General features: G+C 34.8%; 3 protein-coding genes across 5 annotated transcripts; 2 read left to right on the top strand and 1 right to left on the bottom strand.

Annotated features, from left to right (window-relative positions):
- The first annotated feature begins 1,908 nt into the window (after nt 1–1,908).
- Nucleotides 1,909–4,118, top strand: LOC120135515. Its single transcript, XM_039151791.1, has 5 exons — nt 1,909–2,147; nt 2,275–2,314; nt 2,402–2,562; nt 2,639–3,335; nt 3,754–4,118. The coding sequence occupies exons 1-5, from the start codon at nt 1,929–1,931 to the stop codon at nt 3,975–3,977; spliced, it is 1,341 nt and encodes a 446-aa protein (XP_039007722.1). The 5' UTR covers nt 1,909–1,928; the 3' UTR covers nt 3,978–4,118.
- A 1,495-nt stretch (nt 4,119–5,613) lies between these two features.
- LOC120135456 (chlorophyll a-b binding protein CP29.1, chloroplastic) lies at nt 5,614–6,749 on the bottom strand. Of its 2 annotated transcripts, XM_039151723.1 has the most exons (3): nt 6,187–6,749; nt 5,753–6,110; nt 5,614–5,713 (listed from the first exon to the last, which is right to left on the bottom strand). In XM_039151723.1, coding segments are annotated over exons 1-3 (864 nt in total). In that variant the 5' UTR covers nt 6,691–6,749; the 3' UTR covers nt 5,614–5,711. The 2 variants fall into 2 exon arrangements, with proteins under 2 accessions (XP_039007654.1, XP_039007655.1); XM_039151724.1 differs by lacking the exon at nt 5,614–5,713 and having other exon boundaries at nt 5,751–6,110.
- A 10,734-nt stretch (nt 6,750–17,483) lies between these two features.
- LOC120135651 (high mobility group B protein 1-like) lies at nt 17,484–19,639 on the top strand. Of its 2 annotated transcripts, none has more exons than XM_039151886.1 (8): nt 17,484–17,624; nt 18,079–18,147; nt 18,355–18,477; nt 18,560–18,617; nt 18,700–18,744; nt 19,041–19,121; nt 19,210–19,287; nt 19,393–19,639. In XM_039151886.1, exons 2-8 carry the CDS (start codon nt 18,080–18,082, stop codon nt 19,423–19,425), a joined length of 486 nt encoding a protein of 161 aa, XP_039007817.1. In that variant the 5' UTR covers nt 17,484–17,624; nt 18,079; the 3' UTR covers nt 19,426–19,639. The 2 variants fall into 2 exon arrangements, with proteins under 2 accessions (XP_039007817.1, XP_039007818.1); XM_039151887.1 differs by having other exon boundaries at nt 17,491–17,633.
- The last annotated feature ends 24 nt before the right edge of the window (nt 19,640–19,663 follow it).

Genomic DNA, 19,663 nt, shown 5'->3' with positions numbered 1-19,663 from the left:
ACATACACTTATATATATATATATATATATATATATATATATATATATATATATATATATATATATATATATATATATATTATACTTTATACTTATATATTTATATATTATATACATACCTATATAGATACTTATATATATATATATATATATATATATATATATATATATGTGTGTAATTATATATATATATATAGGTATAAGTATACATATGTATAAGTATATATATACTTATAAGTATAATATATAGTTATATATATTATATATTTATATAAGTATATATTTATAATGTATGCATAACATTATATACACATACATTATAGTGTACATTATATATACATGCATTATCATATTATCATAACATTCATCATACATATTATATATATAATATATATTAAAATTGATTTAATTTTTTCCTTAACTTTAAAATAAATGCAATTCAACCCATTTTTATATTAATTTTAGTTTCATATTTTACAATTATTTTGGATTTGGTCCCTACATGTTGTGTAATTTATTTTAATTTTAATTTTAATTTCTTATTTATTCAATTTAGTCCTTAAAATTTTATTTTATATGAAATTGGTCCATACTTATTTATATTTTTATAATTTACTTCAATTTAGTCATTAAAATTATATTTGTATATGAAATTGGCTCATACTTATTTATATTTTGATTTGATGCCTCATACATTCTTGTTGTTTAATTTATTTAAATTTTTGTATGTAATTTCTTTTTTGTTCAATTTAGTCCTTAAAATTATATTTTTATTAAAATTGACTCACAATTATTTATATTTTTTGTAATTTACTCCACATCATATAAAATTAAAAATTAAAATTCATCTTTCAAGAAAAAAGAAAAATAATTAACCCGAAAATGACTCGACCTGAAGTCAATTTGTGCCTGGTAAGGTCCAACCTGAATTTTGTCTATTAATGATGTGACTCGATCTGAACGAGATCCTACTTGAATTCTATCCGAACCTGAATTAACTTGGAATTTAACTAATTTGGACCTGAACTGACATCAATCCGAATTAAAATTAACCCGATCCAAACCCGAACTGAATATGAAGGTAAAATCAACCTAAAAATAACCCGAAATGATTTGATTTGGACTTGATATAATCCGAGTTAAACCATCAAATTAACCTAATACGATTTGTATCTAATTTAATATGATTTGATAGGACTCAATTGAAATCTGAATGATTACATGATTTAACATCCCTAATCACTAGAACCTTGTAACAAAACAACTCATAGCCATAAATAGAGCAGCACCAGGGATGTCTTAAGTGCGACAAACTTAATATACGACTAAGAAAATGCACTACCGAAACTGTTAATATTTTTTAATATTTCCGATAAAACACTACTTAAAATATTATTTTTTACCAAAAATATTAATATTATACGTTGCCTAAAATGTTTAACATTTACGGTAATGCATTATCTAAAATATTTTTTTTACTAAAAATATTAATATTAGGTTTTACCGATTAATTAATGAAATTAATATTTTTAATAAAAAATAATATTTTATATAGTATTTTATCAGAATGTTAAAAAAATAATATTTTCAATAATGCTTTTATATTAAAACTGCGGTATAGCAGAACTACTAGCAGCGGTACCTGTTAAGTTTTTATTGTAGGTTGGAGATCCTAGGTCTCCAGTGAATATATATAACATATGTCACCGCCCCTCTTACAATCCAACGGTCTTGGATCGAAACAAAAGGGTCTTGAGACTTGAGATCCTGACATCCAACCCCCTACTCCAACGCTGATTGCGTGCCTAGACGCCACGTGGAAGACGATACTCTCACTGTTCTACGCCTATCAAGTGTTCATAAATAGACAAACTTCTGATTTCCATCAACCTTATATGAGGGCTTTTACTGTTGGGAAACTGGAAACCATGAAAACTTTACCAACCTCATCTTCCAAGTCCATCATTTACATGCGTAAAGATGGAGGCTTTTCTTCTTCTTTTAAGGATCTTTCTCGCAACAGAGCTCAACTATCTTTTTTCCCTTCGAAAGATGTTGTTGGAATCCGGTTCTTGCATCTTCTTTCACTGCAACCCAGGCGTCTTCACCCTGTTCTTTCAACTCTTTCTTCCTCACCAGACTCACAGGCATGTACCCTTCATCCCTTTGTGTTTTTTTTTTACTGATTCTTGAATGGTCTTGGTTTTTGCAAACTGCAATTCTTGTTCTAATTCTAATAATTATATGGTTCCTTTTACATTTCCTTTTGTATAGGTGGACTTGGGGAATATAGAAACTCAACCTGAACAAGAAAGTAAGATCTTTTAGCCCTTCAACTATTTGTCTTTTGTTGATGTTTCTGGAATTTTGAGTCTTATCTTCAATCCCCTCTAATGCACAGTTCCATCCAAGACTATTAATGTCAAATTCCAGTTACAGAAAGAGTGTTCCTTTGGAGAGCATTTTTTCGTTGTAGGGGATCATCCTATGTTAGGGTCATGGGACCCAGAAATTGCTGTACCACTGACTTGGTCTGAAGGACATGTTTGGACGGCAGAGCTGGTAAGGAGGAATTTATGAAGAATATTTTGTTGAAACTTGCAAAGGTTAAGAGATTTCTTGTTTTGAACTTGCTCAGGACATACCTGTTGGAATATCTATCCGATTCAAATTCATTCTCAAAACTAGCACTGGGAAACTTTTGTGGCAACCGGACCCTGACCGGATATTCGAATCCCGCGAAACCAAGAATATCATTATTGTTTGTGAAGACTGGAAAAAAGCTGAAAAACAGAAAGTCATAGAGGAAGAGCCGATAGCTAATCGAGATGGACATCTTCTTGATTATGAGATGGCAATTGTTGCAGAAAACTTGACACCTCCAAAGGAAGAACTAGTCCTTGAGACAAATCCCACCTCTCCTGCAAAGGAGCAATTACAAGCATTATCTGATGATGAATCAGCCACTGGTGATGATGATCCTTCACCAGAGAAGCCCTTGGCTATTGTTGCAGAGAATATTACAGGAGACTTGATTGCAAATGCAGATAACGCAGTATTCGGTTCGAATAAAACTGACTACCCCAATGATGAAGCTTCGGATGTTTCGAATAAGAATGTTTTGGTAGCAGAAGACTTTGGAGATGCTGATAAAGAAGAAACTGCCGATGCCGAGGGAAATCTGGTAGCAAATGAAGGTAATCCTCCCCTAGTGCCTGGCTTGAGTCCATTAGCAACAATGTCAGCTGAAGAATCGATGGTGAGTGAAGATGAGAAGATTAGTACAACTGATGCATCAGTTGAAGTTAATGAAGCTTTAAATCACAAATTGTCCGGCGAGGTAATCGCCTGAGGAGTGTGTTGCTCTGCCCTTCCTTTTTTTTTTGTCCTCTCTTCCAATGCTGTTAAGACATTCCATGCTAGCTTGTATCTTCTTGAGATGCTGTAAAATAAGCAATGCTGCTCTTTTAATCCCTCATCAATGAAGTATTGCACATTGTTCGAAATGTTCTATCAATATCAATGTTGCATTTTCCAGTTATTCATATATATATGAAGCTCCAAATGTAAAAGATAAACTTCACTGCTTCATCAATTACTTGCTCCTTTGACAATCTATGATGCTTTGATATGTACCTGACAATGATATGTCATTCTCCCCTTGCAAAATTTGCCATGGTTGTTGGTATTGCTGCTTATATTTTCATGTCTTTTCCTTTTCAATCATATTTTAATGCCGACATGATAATATTCAGTCAGAACAGAAGCTAGAACCCGAAGGTAAACCACAGGATGAAGAAACAATAGCGGTAGCTAAGGACGATGAGGAACAGCTCAACCATCATATTCTGGAACCCCTGGCAGCCGAAAAAGAAGAACCCGATCCGGAGCCTTTTCGAAGCAACATGTTGCAAAGCGATGACCAATGGGGCCGTAACACATTGCAGAAGCTTCTCAGTGGTTTAAGATTTCTGTAGCTCATTTAGACTATATAGTCTCTGAAGTATGAATGCTCATTGCCATGCTTCGATTCTGTTAGATGAGAGGGTTAGAGACTGGTACTGCATTAGTGCTGTTAGTATGTACATACAAATATTGCTTCCATTTATTTTGATATGTTCGTCTATGGTGTGTGCTCGAATTTAGAATGCTAATGACAGTCACTCTCATAGAGGCAAAACTAAAAGTATTTTTTTTGTCCCCATGACCCCCTCATCAATCAAAGTTAAAAGCAAATATTTATTTCACACTAATATCCACAATTGCAAAACCAAAAGGAATTACATTGAAATATTGAATGTTATGCTGCATCATTTCTGCAATCAAAGATAAGCAGCATGATGAGGCAAGTCATCCCTTGCAAATATTTTACATGACATATGCTATTATTTCCTTTCCATAGCGATTTGCTTGGAATGATTCTCATATAGTAGCTTGAACTAATATGGTTGTGTTCATATTCATATGTTTGTGTTCATTTGTTTAATGTTTGTTTTTATACTCTTTTATTATTCAATTAGCATTCACAAACATATTCATTTGCAAGCTAAAAATTACACAACCAATGCTTAAACCCCTTAAGCTTCATAGGTTAAACTCCAAATTTCATTATGTGTTCAATTTAATTCCTACATTCATCAATATTTAAAATGTAAAAAAAAAAGTAAATGAATTTGTTCATGAACATAAACGAACGACTAAATAAACGAGTTTGTTCCATGAACATAAACAAGTCAAACACACTTGTTCATGTTCTTTTGTTTTTACTAAATGAACATAGTAATTTTGTTCATACTTGTTTGTTTTGCTAACAAATGAACATAAACGAACGTTCACAAATAGTTCACTGAAAGTTCTGTTTGTTTACACTCCTATTATAAGAGAAAATGCATTATTTTTGCTTGGTAAAGGCATGCAATTTTTATTTAGTTGATTGAATGACATATATGTAATAAAATATAATTATTAATCAACTATTATTGGTTTAGTGAGATAAGACATTAAATTTTTAAACAAGATCACGACTTTAATCATGAATATAGAAAATTAATTTGGGATGGTCTTTTGCGACGAACGCTTGATCCTATGCTAGGGACAAGCTTCTAAAATTTTAGGGCGCTGAATTTATAGAACTCAAATGGGAAAAAACATATTATCAATAGAATATATGAAGAAAATATCTAAAATATATGATAATTTGAGTTTTTAGGAAGAAATTGTCATGTCTGCTTCCCTTCGGTCCATCATTGTTTCATGTAACAAGCCTTTACAATATTTAATTCAAATTAATCAATCAATAAATCAAATATTCATACTTATAAAAAAAAGTTATAATTACACACTCATTAAATTAAATATAACTAGAACATCCAATTATATTCAATCAAGTCGGACTTATCATTTATAATGGTGACTTGTTTGATTACGAGCTGTTACACTTAAATTCAATCAATTGGTAACTTAACAAACACATCCCATGTAAAAATGCATTTAATTTATGGGTAAAATACATTCCAAGCCACTTAATTACGCGTTTAATGATAAATATTTTTTTTGTTAAAATTAAAATGATTGAATTGATATAACTTTACTATAAAACGAAAGACTATGAGGTAATTAATAGCATTCTTAGCTGAAATTGTGGGATGTTATAATATTTTTACAACATAGATAGAAGGCACATACAAAGACTACATTAGAGCAAGCAAAATCTAGTCAAATGCAAAGGGCATGGATCATGGATGTGTTTTTCAAGAGGTGAAGGTGTCGATAATGGTAGTGTGAAGAGGGTCACTCAAGTGGGTAGCCCAGTTGTTGAGAGGACCTTTGCCGGTGGCAGCAGCTTGGACTGCGAAACCCAGGAAAGCAACCATGGCGAGGCGAGCATGCTTGATCTCTGCCAGCTGAAGGATGGCCTTCTTCTCCGGGTCTGCGGCCAGCCCAAGTGGGTCGAAGAACTTTCCTCCTGGGTACAGCCTCTTTTCCGGGTCGAGCTCCGCGTTCCTTTGGAACTCGATGTATCCGATCACCAAAACTTCGATCCAAATCAATGTTGATATCGAGAACGGAAGCGGTTGTCCCAGGTAAGATGATCCCTCAACCAGCTCTACCTGAAATAATCAAACATTTTTCAACAAAAATGCCTCTAAGATGATACTATCTGCTTACATACTACAGAAAACGAACCTTGCCGGCATCTTGCCAGGTAACTCCGGTGAGCCACTCGACGGTGAGGGCACCGAGTGTAGCCAACATGGCCCACCTCCCATGTATCAGCTCGCATTCGCGGAACCTCTGGAGACCGAAGACTTCGCTGTAAGGCTGAAACGGTGTCGCCTTTACGTCTGCAACTTCAGTTCTGGTCCCGATGATATCACCGGCCACGTTCTTAGCAAGGTTCTGGTCCAATGAATCCAAATCATATTGTAAGTACTCTGCAGGTTTCCCCAGCCCGAAAGGGTCGAACCCGTAGTCACCGACCAAGCTTCCGTCAAGCCAGTCCGGTGCTACGGCTCCCGGGTACCACAGAGGGCGATCGGAGGTTGGCGCCTTTGACTTGGTGACTTTCTTAGCAGCTTTTTTGCCTCCGAAACCGAACCTGGCGACGACTCTTCCGGAGCCTGAGTAGACATCGGGGAGGCGGGTGCCGATGAAAGAGGATGTAGCGGCGGCAGACGCGGTGGCAGCCATTGGTCGAGTCTGAAGGAAGCTAGCGTTAAGCGAAGACAACAACGAAAGTGAATTTGTGGAGTTAAACGTCCTATATTTTCATAATAAGGGAAGTTGGTAATCAAAGGGTTCGAGATTTTATCCTAGAAGAAAGACGGAGAGCGTTGGATGAAGAAGGCGTGTCTATCTAACGGATGAGGTAGAAGGGGGCTTATCCCCGCCTTATCTGTTTGTGGGGTCCGGAGATTTGATGGTTTTGCTCTTTCGCCAATGGCATGTGCCCAAATCCCTAAGCATTTTTGTGTTATTTTATCAGTTCGATAAAGAGAGCGGAGTATTATTTTGTGGTTGAGGTTGCTGCCTATGGATTTCATCTGCAGATATTACAACTTTTGCCAAGGACCCATGATCGATTATTGCTCTAATCCTCTATCAGACATTAGATTTTACGAAAATCTTACTTAAAACGTACAAATTAAAATTTTAATTATATGTATAGTCATTTGAAATATTTGTTTTTAGTCTTTTTATAAATTGAATTGGTGGTCAGTTAATCTATAGGAAGATGTTTTTTTAAACCTCACTCCATAGCTGAACTTGACTACTTGAGTGCAATTACATAGGTCTCCGTAATTCTGTCACACAAGGAAAGTCACGTGGTATTTTTTTCGGTGTATTTTCTGAAAAATCATCGGTGATCGGTATATTTATCGATCTAATACCGGTCAGATTATATTTTCTGATCTAATACCCGTAACAGTAAAACGTGTCCCCTGAATCGCGCTATATGTTGATTTGGCGTCACGTGGGTATAACGCTCCCCCTGTACCGCGCTATATGCTGACATCGGTTACACGTGTGTATAGCACGCCCCCTGATCCGCGCTATACGCCACGTAGGGGTATAGCGCGGACCATGGGCAGCGCTATACGCCACGTAGGGTGGGTGAATTATATTTAACGCAGTCCCTGGTCCGCACTATATCTTTTATTTGTATAGCGCGGTGTAGGTACCGTGCCTTATATGGTTATAAATACCCTTCTCCGCTGGTTAAGTTTCTCACATCTCCTCGCATCTCTCCTCTCAACTTATAAATTAATACAACAATTTCGTCAACGAGTAATAATTCTGACAATCTTCTCATATTTAATTTAGAAGTTCGTGCGATTTTTCGTTATAAGGTAATTTTGTTATAATTTTTTAATTATATTTATTGTTTATTATTATTATTTGAAAAAATATTATACTAATTATTTTCAATTAATTTTTATGTTTATAAAATTGAAAAGCAGGAGCATACGTTGAAATAGTTTTGCGGTGCAGGTAATAATATAAAATTATATTATTTAAATTATTTACGTTGATGTGTAAAAAAGTTATTGTGTTATATTTTCGTTCATATATAATTTATTTAATTAGGTTTGTTTCAGTTATTTTTTTTGCAGATATAATATTGCCGCACTTTTAAACTCAAAGAATGGTGCGACTTTCAGCTATTATTTATTATGATGGTGAAATTCGAGAAGATGAAACCGACGTTGTTTTCGTATTAAATGAGCGTGTTAAAATATTATTCAAGAGAAACATATCTCTTGAGGAGCTGATAACGAAGATTTCGATGAAGATTCATGTTGGAAGTAGTAGAATAATGTCGTCGTTGCAGTACAGATTTCCAACATCATTGTTGCCATTAACTTATACAACGTTCGAACTTTCGAACAATGATGATGTTCAAATGATGGTTGAAGCTCAAAGTAATTATTCAGACGCCGCTATTGAGATGTATGCACATTTTGTTCAAGTGTGTACTGTTCGGGGTCAATCATTAAGCTCCCACTATGGGTTGGCTGAACAAGTTGATCAAGTTGACAGCCCGACTACAGTAATGTGTAATGATTTTAATGCCATAATGAGGAGACATTCATCCGCAACTCCTTACGATATGTACCGAGGTTGGTCTACGAACAATCCGTATGGCAACACCGCGTCCAGTTCAAGGGGAAGACATTCATCTGCAAATTTCTTTGACCTTAATATAGAGATGTCATCGACGCAACAATCTGTGCAGTTTCCATTTGACACGATGGCTTCAAGCTCTAGGGGGAGGCATTCGACTGTGAGCTTTTTCGATCTCAATGTCGATATGCCTTCTAGTTCAAGGGGAAGACATGTAAGTAGTAGGTTCTTCGACCTAAATGTGGAGTGCATGGAGGAACAATCATCTCCACCAGAAGAACCGCTTCGTGAGCCTGGTGCGGATGGTACTGAGACTGGACTATTCATTCACCCAGAATCACCGTAATTCAATTCTGATGATGATGATGTAGATGAAGTTCCAGGAAATGTGACACAAACTGACCCTCCTGCACACATATATGAAGCTGATTATGGTGCAATGTACGGGCCAGAATTTACGGATATACCTCATCTCGGTGACTATGGATATTACTCATCAATAAATAATGGTGAGTTTATCTTTAGGCATGGAGTTTTCAAGCAAAGAAGAAGCGATGATGGCTATAAAAAAGTACCATATCCATAATTATGTTCAGTCCAGAGTCAACCGATCGACGATCGAAAAATATGTATGCTACTGTGCCCGACGTAAAAACAGATGCAATTAGATGGTTCGCGTATCGAAAATAAAGAGGAAAAACAACATATGGGAACTAACAGTATACAACGGTCCTCACACATGTTGTGCTGGAGGGGTCAACCAAGATCATCCCAACTTGGACTCTGAAATGATATGCCAAGCCATCATGCTCATGGTAAAAGCAAGCTCTCATATAGCTGTTGCAGTGTTGATTTCAGCTATACAATCGCAGTATGGGTACACTGTCTCCTATAAAAAAGCTTGGTTGACAAAACAAAATGCCATTGTCAAACTTCATGACGAATGAAATGCATCTTACAACGAACTTTCAGGTTGGTTTAGGCTGGTGCGGACGTTGAATCCTGGGACAATTGTGGACTTCGAAACCTCTTATGCATACCATAATGATCGAGTTCTTCACGATCGAAGCCAATTATGCCGGGTTTTTTGGAGTTACCTACAGTGCGTTAATGCTGCCAAATACTGCAAGCCTTTGGTCCAGAACGACGGGACTTTCTTGTATGGAAAATACAAGCAAGTTTTATTATTGGCAGTTGTCCAAGATGGCAATCGCAACATTCTTCCAGTTGTTTTTTCTCTTGTCGAAGGAGAAGATACAGATTCTTGGGCTTTTTTCCTCCGAAATTTACGTGCACATGTTATCATGAGGGAAAACATTTGTGTCATTTCAGGTCGCGGAGCTGGGATCAAAGTAACAATAGAGTCTTTGGGCCCAATGTGGCAACCACCCTTTGTCCAACATAGGTATTGTCTCCGACACATTGTTGCGAACTATCATGGAAGGTACAAGAAGAATGATGAATGTCATTTAATTGTGCGCATGGGTAAGTGAAAGCAAGCTAGTAAGTTATACAGTTTTTGATCGTTTTAATTTTGCAAAGAAAGCAAGTTAGTAAGTTATACATTTTTTGATCAGGTTACGAACTACTTCCTCGAACGTTTGAATCAATGCTTCAAGATTTGCGGGCGAAGAACGAGGAATGATACGATTACATCAGCCTCATCGATAAAGAAATGTGGACAAACACATATGATGGTGGATATCGATATGGACACATGACGACCAACTTGGCTGAGGCAATCAATTCAACCTTAAAGGGTGCATGTCACTTACCTGTAGCGGCTTTGGTAAAAACTATATATTTTTGTTTGGGGGAGCTTTTTGCGAAGCTCGGGGGACAAGCTCAAACCTGGATGCAAGGCGGTCATGTCTATCACCCTAGATTAGTTGCAGATCTACAGAAAAAAATTGTTGCATCAAATGGAATGTATGTAACAAACTTCTCTAGAAGACATGGAATGTTTCGTGTCACAGAGTTGCCGCGACCTCTTCAAGGGATTGAAGTTGTGTCGTTAAGAGTAAATCTAAGGGACAGAACGTGCAACTGCGAGTTTTTTCAAGCTCTGAAGTATCCATGCTCTCATATGATAGCAGCTTGCTCGCATACACGTCAAGACTATAACCATTTTTTGGATCCCGTATACCTACTATCTGAAGTTTTTAAGGTATACGAATTTGAGTTTCCCCCATAGGTAATGACAAAGACCCTGAGGAGGTTCAAGATTGGCTTCCGATTGTACCAAATCCGAGTTTATTGAGGGAGCGTGGTCGTCCAAAATCCAATCGAATTCATTGTGATATGGATATTCGAAAAAGATCTAGACAAGACAGAAGATGTGGACAATGTAGAAACCCAGGAAAAACTAGAAAAACATGTCCACTTCTGTTGTCATCAAGTAACAATTGATGAGGAAATGATGTATTTGTTTATCAAATAATAATTCTTGTATTTTAATTTGCATTTACTTCAAGTTAATGTCATTCGATAATCGCTGATGAATATTAAAAAAAACGAACACAATCATTAAATTTTATCAAACTAATAACAATTTGGTATTTAAATACAACAAACTTACAATAAGAATTAAATGGTAAATGATAACCAAATTACAATAACTGATATTAAATGGTAATAAACAAAATTAACTGAAATATATTAAAAAAAAGTCCAACAAATTTAACAAAATAAAGTAAGTATTAAATGAGAAATAATAAAAAATTACAATTAAACAAAATAAAGTAAATACAAATATAATAAAAAAAATCTATCAATGTATGCGTCGCGAATGTGTTCCGCGGGGCGGTGGATGTCGGTCTCGAGGAGGATTTCTTCGTATCACTGGTTCTGACTCCTCGCTGTCATCATCGTCGTCATCGTCGTCGTCGTCGTCATCGTCGTCCTTAGCAGGTACATTAGGTTGATGAGGAGCTGATGAAGATGAAGCACCTCCATAGAATAAGGACCCTGGAGGTGTATGACTGACTATCTCACCGACCTGTGAAAACTGGGAAAACCCAGACATCGCTGAGTGTGAAAACTGTACATGAGGTGTATGTGCTGTGGCCATGGGTGATGAGGCTGAACCCGCCAAATATCCAGTATATGAACCCAAAGTCGGATCTACAAACATAGACCCATAATAGCCTCCAAGAGGGGTCATATGTGACGGTGGCGGCAGCGGGGTCATAAAACCAGGTGAAGGCGGCGGCGACGGTATCTGGTAATGGAAAGACGATTGCGGCATCATATATGGCTGCGGTGGCTGCTGTGAAGGTCCTGCTGGTACAGCTGAGGATGAACCGGAAGCACCTGCTCTCCGTCCACGAGTCGAGGGATGATGGTGCTGTGTCGGGGAAGACGCCGACATCGATCCTCCCACAACACGACCCACTCATGATGCCTCACCAGCCAATCTGTATCTGTCTTGTCGCGTCTATCTAAGCTATGCAACTCGTCCATATTGCGAGGTGCTTCCGGAATTGGTTGAAAACAACCAAACTGCCGGAGCACGCGATCAGTGGAGTGCCACTCGACGGTCGCATAACAGATCAGAGGGACCATTGCCATCCAAACATCTGATCAACTCAGGTGGGATCACCGCCCTCACATCATTAGTAGAATATGACACCCATTCAAACTAAAAAAAAATAATATATAATTTTTATCAAAATAATAATCTAATTATATAACTATAATCTAAAATCGATTTTTAAACATTAAAATTCATACCTGTGTGCCAGCCTTCTGATCGATTAGCACCCTAATTTTTTCTAAATCATCAGGTAGCTCCTGATGATTTTTCCTATCAGTAGACCACCTATTCAAGGAAAAAAAAATTATTATACGCTGTATAAAATTATTAATATACAAAATCAGTTTTATAATTACCTCAGAAGTAGTGGAAATAAGAATGAGTTCTTCACAACGAGACATAAAAAGGGCAATCGATACCATCCACAAGACTGCAGCAGTAGGAGACATCTGCCGATAACATTACGCCTGTAGTCAGTGGCTCCACACATCTCCCTGTACAACAAAGCCAAAACTGCCGAGCCCCAACTGAATGATCCGGCGAGACGAAAGTCGCTAAGATGTCGCAACCACATGCAGTGAACTAGGTTGCGCGATTTGTCCGGCATCAGCAACCCTCCTATCAACTGTAATATGCATGCCCGTGCATACATCTTAACCTCATCCTCAGAGGCGTCTGCGCTCAACTCCCGAAAATTAGTATCTAACCAATTTAACGGTATCCTACCTCCTATAAAAATTTTCGGGATACGTCCTAGATTATCCCGACACAAAGTAGTCCAAGAACCGGAAGCTATCCCTGATATTCAATCTCCATCCACCGGAAGCCCCAGGTGCATAAAAACATCCTCAAGTGTGATCGTGCACTCTCCGCACGGAAGATAGAATATGTGGGTCTCCGGCCTCCACCGCTCTACTAAGGCATAAATAAGGTCTGGTTATATCTTATAGTGACCCTGATAGCTACATATGTAACCAAATCCAACCTCTACTAAATACGGCAAGACGCGGCTAGGTATCACTAACTTAAGATTCCAAATAAAAGGATCTAATACACGGTCCTTCTCCTAAAAATAAATAATTACAAAAATTAATTCTTAATCTAATAATCATGCATTAAATAAATCAACTAATTATTACTAATAATTTAAATTAAATTAAAACGTTAAAATGTTACCATATCAGCAAAGTGTCGAGATATATGATTTTCATCCAAGCGAAGTATATTTCCTTCCATTATATATCTGTAAAAGAATTATATTAGTAAAATATTAAATAAAGTAAAATACTTAAATAAATTAAATACATAATATTAAAAATATTATAAAATATACCTTAAGCAGAGAGAGTATTTAAGAGAAATTGAGAGAATTTGGTGTGATGAAAGTGATTGAGGATGGGGTATTTATAAGGAGGATTGGGGTGTGGACGGGTGGGTAATTAAAGGTATAGCGCGCCCCCTGTACTGCGCTATACCCCACATGTCAGATAACCAGGTATAGCGCGGCCCCTGATCCGCGCTATACCCCTACGTGGCGTATAGCGCGAATCAGGGGACGCACTATACCCACGTGTAATCCATGTCAGCGTATAGCGCGGTGCAGAGGGCGCGCTATACCCTACGTGGTGCCAAATCAGCATATAGCGCGAGGCAGTGGGCGCACTTTACTGTTACGGGTGTTAGATCGGGAAATATAATCTGACCGGTGTTAGATCGATAAATATACCGATCACCGATGATTTTTCGAGAATTTCACCGTTCTTTTCTGTCACATAAGTAAAATTATATTACTAAGTTATCATTTTTTGTTTGTTTGAACACCTAAACTTTTAAAATTTTTTTAAATTATATCTAACATTTATTTTTGTTTTTTTAAGTACCCCACTGTTAAAATTTAATGACACTGTATTTTTTATAAGTAAATTACATCATTCGTCACCTAACTATATTCTCACTCCTATTTTGGTACTAAAGTTTAAAAATTTTCAATTTAATTACTCAAATTTCAAATTGCTCATATTTTAATCACTCTAATTTATTTTATTAATAATTTTTGTGACATGACATCTTTATTATTATTTTATTAATATATAATTAAGAAAAAATAAATTTAAAAGTTAGAGTGATTAAATTATGAGTAATTTGAGAGTTAAGTAATTAAATTAAAAAAATTAAAACTTTAGTGACCAAAATAGGAGTGAGAAGATAATTGAGTGATGAATGATGTAAATTACGCATAAATAGTGCTACATGCAAATCACCCATTTAAGTTTTAACAACAAGATATTAAACCGAAATAAAAACTAAATATTATGTACGATTTTAAAAAATTAAAAATTTAAGTATTAAAATTTGATAATTTAGGTACTAAGCATAATTTTTCCATTATATTTTGTAAAAAGTATCCTCTGCTAACGTAATATTGAGTTTTGAAAAATATATATATATATATACATATATTGTTTGACCTCCATAGAAGTTGATTGGGTTAGACTAAAATTAACGAAAAAGAAAACGAGAGATAAAAATATAAAAGTAGTATAGGAATTTTGTTAAAAATACGTGTGATGTACGTCTTTGATAGGGATGGCAACGGTGCGGTTTCGGGCCGGGGATTGGTTCCCCGTCCTTGTTTTTGTTTAAAAAATTCGTACCCGTCCCCGTTTAAAAAAGCACAGGGATTTAAACGGGGATCACAATCGGGTAATCAGGGAAAATAGCGGGGAAACGGGTATCCCCGTTTAGCATAAACAGTTATTTAAACGAGTATCGGGCCAGGTATATATATTTAAATTATATATATATATATATATTTAATTTAAATTAAATTTATTAATATTATATATATATAAAATAATTATTTTTAATATTTATCGGGCCTGGTATTCGGGTAATCGGGGTGGGGTTTGGTCCGCTTATCATCCTCGAACCCGACCCGTTTAATTCGGTTTTCGGTTTTCCCCGACGGGTTCGTTTTTTTTGTCATCCCTAGTTTTTGACACATAATTACAATATCATGAACACGAGCTAGGGCTGAGTAGAAAATCAGAAAACTGATACGAGCTGGACTATTTGATTCGATTTGGTGTAGGTTTTTTAATTTAAGATTCGGTTTCGGTTTGATTTAAAAAAGTAAATATACAATTCGATTCGGTTTCGGTTTTTTCATGTGAAAACAGTTTGAACCGAATTAAATTGAATTAAAAAAAATAAAAGATAATATGTATCAAAAACTCATTTATTTTGAATTTATTACAATACAAATTTAAATAAATAAAATATTAAAATTAATACATCTTTTTATAAATTTAAATTTTTATATTTGCACTCGATTTAAGCTTTAAATTTATCTTTTTTGGAGCTTGAGTTTGAAAAATAGTAAACAGTAAAAAACAACCGAACCGAACCAAACCAAACGAAATCGAATCAAAAATCGTGGTTTTTGTGTCGATTGGTTTCGATTTCCGTTTCCATTTTTAAAAACCCGTAAAGTACAATTCGGTTCATATTTTAGTAAAAATCGAACCGAACTGAACGAATACGCTCCTAGCACAAGTTAGATGACGACAACATTGTATAATATCTTATGTTTAATCACTCAATATATACATGTTTAAAATGATATATTTAAACATTTGAAAACTCATATATACACAATATGAGAGAGATTTGAAAAGCTCCTAAGAGTTTTCAAATCTCATATTATTTAGATATGTGTATTTTCAAGTGTTTAAATATAGTCTTTTAAACATGTGTTTATTAAATGATTGAATATAAGACTAATACACATATTGTCATCGTTGATCTACTACTACTTGCATTGTGCGTGTTTGTTCTTTTTGAACATTTCCATATACTTTTTTTCCATATTTTTTGCCCTTCTTTTTTCTTTTCTTTCATTTCATTCCAACCTGATCAATTTCTATAAAGATCAATGGTAGGATTTCCTACAAAACATTTTTTCATCTATATGAAAGAAAACGGTGTTAATCTAAAAAATAATCATATATGCATGTCTCAATGCTTAAAGGAAGTGTTGTTCTACTTTGAGATTATGGGTTTAAGTAGTTGTGCATCAAGGTGTGTGTGCGTATTGTCAATGTTTACAAAAATTATAAATAGATAATACCTTATAATTATCCTAGACTGTTAAAACCCCCCTCAATTCTCAACATTTGATTGAATAATCCTTAAATTAATAGGTGAGTAATTAAGACTTAACTATTAAATCAAAATCATAAATTTATTTAATTATTGAAAAGGAATATCATTTAACTAAATATGGAATAGAAATTTATTAAGTGGTTTTAGTAGTAAAAATAAATATTGTTTAAATTTAAGCAATTATGTTTATAAGATATATACATTGATAAAAAGTTAATTTTTTTAAATAAATATTATTTTATAATTATCTCATATTACTTAAAAATTTAAATGTGTCATAAAAATTAAATAAAGAGAAACAAACTTAATCTATTTTAACACATCCTAAGCATTTTAACTTAATGACATAATTTTAAAATGATAAAAGTGTACGTGAAGGCTCTGTATTTTTTTTATAAAAAAAATTCAATATGGTCTTCATATTATTTGGCCCTCTAACTCAAAAAAGGAATTAAATGTGATTTTTTGAGTAACATTTTTTGTTATTGATCAACAATTTCGTTAATGTCTGTTGATGTGATGCTTTCTCAAATATGTTACGAATGTAATATTACTTGTGGTTGTTGGTAGAAACGGAAATAATTAGTTTTCGATTACAAAATCAATCGTTGAAGGCGGATGAAATGAATTATGGAGATGGGTTTTTTTTTGTAGAAATTTATGGTTGATTTAAAGCATCCTGATGACAAATGATTTACACTAATATTGATCAATGACAAAAAATATAGCTCATAGGATCACATTAATTTTTTTTAAATTAAAAGATATTAAAAATAATAATACAATAACCATATTTTTTTCAAAAATACATAAATTTCACGTACTCTTTTGCCTTTTAAAATTTATTTTGCGTCTAATATAATCTTTAAATTAATAAGGACACTATTAGCATCGTAGGGAATAATTTGGCGTGATCACAATCATCAACGCTAAAACTCATTCCTCAAAAGAAAAAAGAATCAAGTACGTGGCCCTTATAGTTAAATACAACTAAAAAAATCATTAAACCACGTTCTCGAATATATCTAACCGGCTATTTCCGGTAAAGTAACCCCCAAAATAAATAAAAACAAATTGAGTATTGACTTATTTTGGCAATGGCGGCAACCCCTTCAAGCCAAAGCCCAAAAAAATTAAACCGGCTAACCCAGTCATTTAAAGTTTTTTCACCGCTCCCCTTTCTCTTTCTCTGCCCTCCCGATATTCTCAAGAAAAGAACTCTGCGATTCTTACTTTTGTTTGCTCTGTTTTCTTCTTATCTCAAAAGCATCCCTATCGCCTGTTATTTTCTCTCCGTGAGGTAGCTTCGGTATTCTCCAGATCTAATTCCATGTTTTATTTTAAATTAATTAGAACGGTGAAGCAAGCAAGCAAGCAAAATTGAATAAAATAGCAACTCTGTTACATTTTTTTTTAACAATGATTTTTTAAAAAATTAGTAAATAATCATGTAATAGAAATATGATTATCTAAGCAACTCATGTTACTGGAGTTCTGTTTATTTTCATGGACTTTTTTTTTCAAGTTATGTGATTAAATTAGGTTCCAACTTCCAACTTGCTTGAAGAGTTGGCTTGTACTTTGAAATATCATTTTGGTTTTTTGTTTATTATTATTATTATTATTATTATTATTATTATTCTAGTACTTAAAAAAGGATCGAAGTCAAATTGTTCATTATGTGCTGAATTTTGATTTACATGTTTATATAAGCGATTATTGCTAATCTTTTTGATGTTTTTGGTTTACTGTAGAATGACAGGAGCTAGAGGTAAAGGTGCTGTGAAGAACACAACTACATCCTTGAAGCCTGCTGATGACAGGTTAGTTGACTTAGTTCTTCTTTTTCCTCTTTTTACATCTATAATTAATTTTGACATACGAGAATTTGCTAGTTGTGTCAGTAGCGTTTGCTAAGTCATTGAGTTTTGTTGATGCTTAATGGATGTTTAGATATGAGTATGGTTGATATAGCTGTTGGTATAGGAATATTGCAGTGATGTATATATCATCTTTCTTATTCCTTTCAGAAAGGTTGGGAAGCGGAAGGCAACTGTCGATGGAAGCACAGTTCGGAAAGCCAAGAAGGAGAGAAAGGCTAATAAAGATCCCAACAAACCAAAGAGGCCTCCTAGTGCTTTCTTTGTTTTCCTGTATGTATTTGTATAAATATAAATTACATGAATGTGGTGCTCTATTTTTTATGGGGTTTGTTTAATCTTGTTTGTGTAACAGCGCGGAGTTCAGAACTACTTTCAAGAAGGAAAATCCTGATGTGAAGGCTGTATCAGCTGTAAGTTGCAATCTTAGAGCATGCTATTCAAGTTATGTTTTCAGAATGTTATGGTTGCTTATTTGAATTTCTTTGCTTGAAGGTTGGAAGAGCTGCTGGTGAGAAGTGGAAATCCATGTCTGAGGAAGTAAGTTCTGAAACCTTTATTATATAGATGTTTTGTTTTTGTCTGGATACTCTAATTTGCATGGACTTTGGGCATTGATAAATATCTCCATCTTTTTTGGCTTCAACTTTGGATTTCTTTGTGGCATACTGTTGTCTGAAGCTCTAAATATCGGCATACGCATTATCATTTCTTCTAAACACTTCTGTTGGTGGTGCGAATTAGTGATCTTAGTATTTAAAATTTCCATTTTCATGAAAAGGGTTGTTACTAACTGTAATAATTTCCTTTGACGACTTTATTGCATGCTTATGAAGGACAAAGCCCCGTATGAGGCCAAAGCTCAAAAAAGGAAGGGTGACTATGAAAAGCAAATGAAGGACTACCACAAGAAGCAGGTGAACAATTGCCTTATGATTTCTCCATTTCAAACAATGATTTTGCTCTACATTTTACTGATTTTACTATAACTGTCATAATTGATAGGGAACTTCTGCTAATGGTGTGGCGGACGACGAAGATGCTGAAGAGGCGAATGATGAAGAAAATGAGGCTACTGGAGAGGTAATTTAGTTTTAATTTCTGGCTGCATCACTTTGGGTCATGTTTTATGTGCATTACTTGTTTGCATGCCCCTACTTTAATCTGATGTTGTGAACCTTTTGGAAGGACGATGACGTGGATGATGATGATGAAGATTGAAAGTCAATGGTTGACTTGGACATGAAATGATTGAACATTGCAAAAAGTTTCTATATTTTGTATGTTCATACTTGCAGGTCAAATGGTAGCTCTCTGAATACCTTAGCTTCATGATGCTTTAGTATATTTCTTGTTTATCCAGTATATATTTACTAACAGGAAGATGCATATTCTAGGGAGATACTATGCATCATGTTTCATTAAATTTAGTTGTTGAACTTACTTTGGTTTATTTTTC

The sequence above is a fragment of the Hibiscus syriacus genome, unplaced genomic scaffold, assembly GCF_006381635.1.
Source record: "Hibiscus syriacus cultivar Baekdansim isolate YM2019G1 unplaced genomic scaffold, ASM638163v2 tig00110610_pilon, whole genome shotgun sequence".
NCBI lineage: Eukaryota > Viridiplantae > Streptophyta > Magnoliopsida > Malvales > Malvaceae > Hibiscus > Hibiscus syriacus.
The sequence above is the reverse complement of the archived record's forward strand: the minus strand, read 5'-3'. Positions and strand labels throughout refer to the sequence as shown.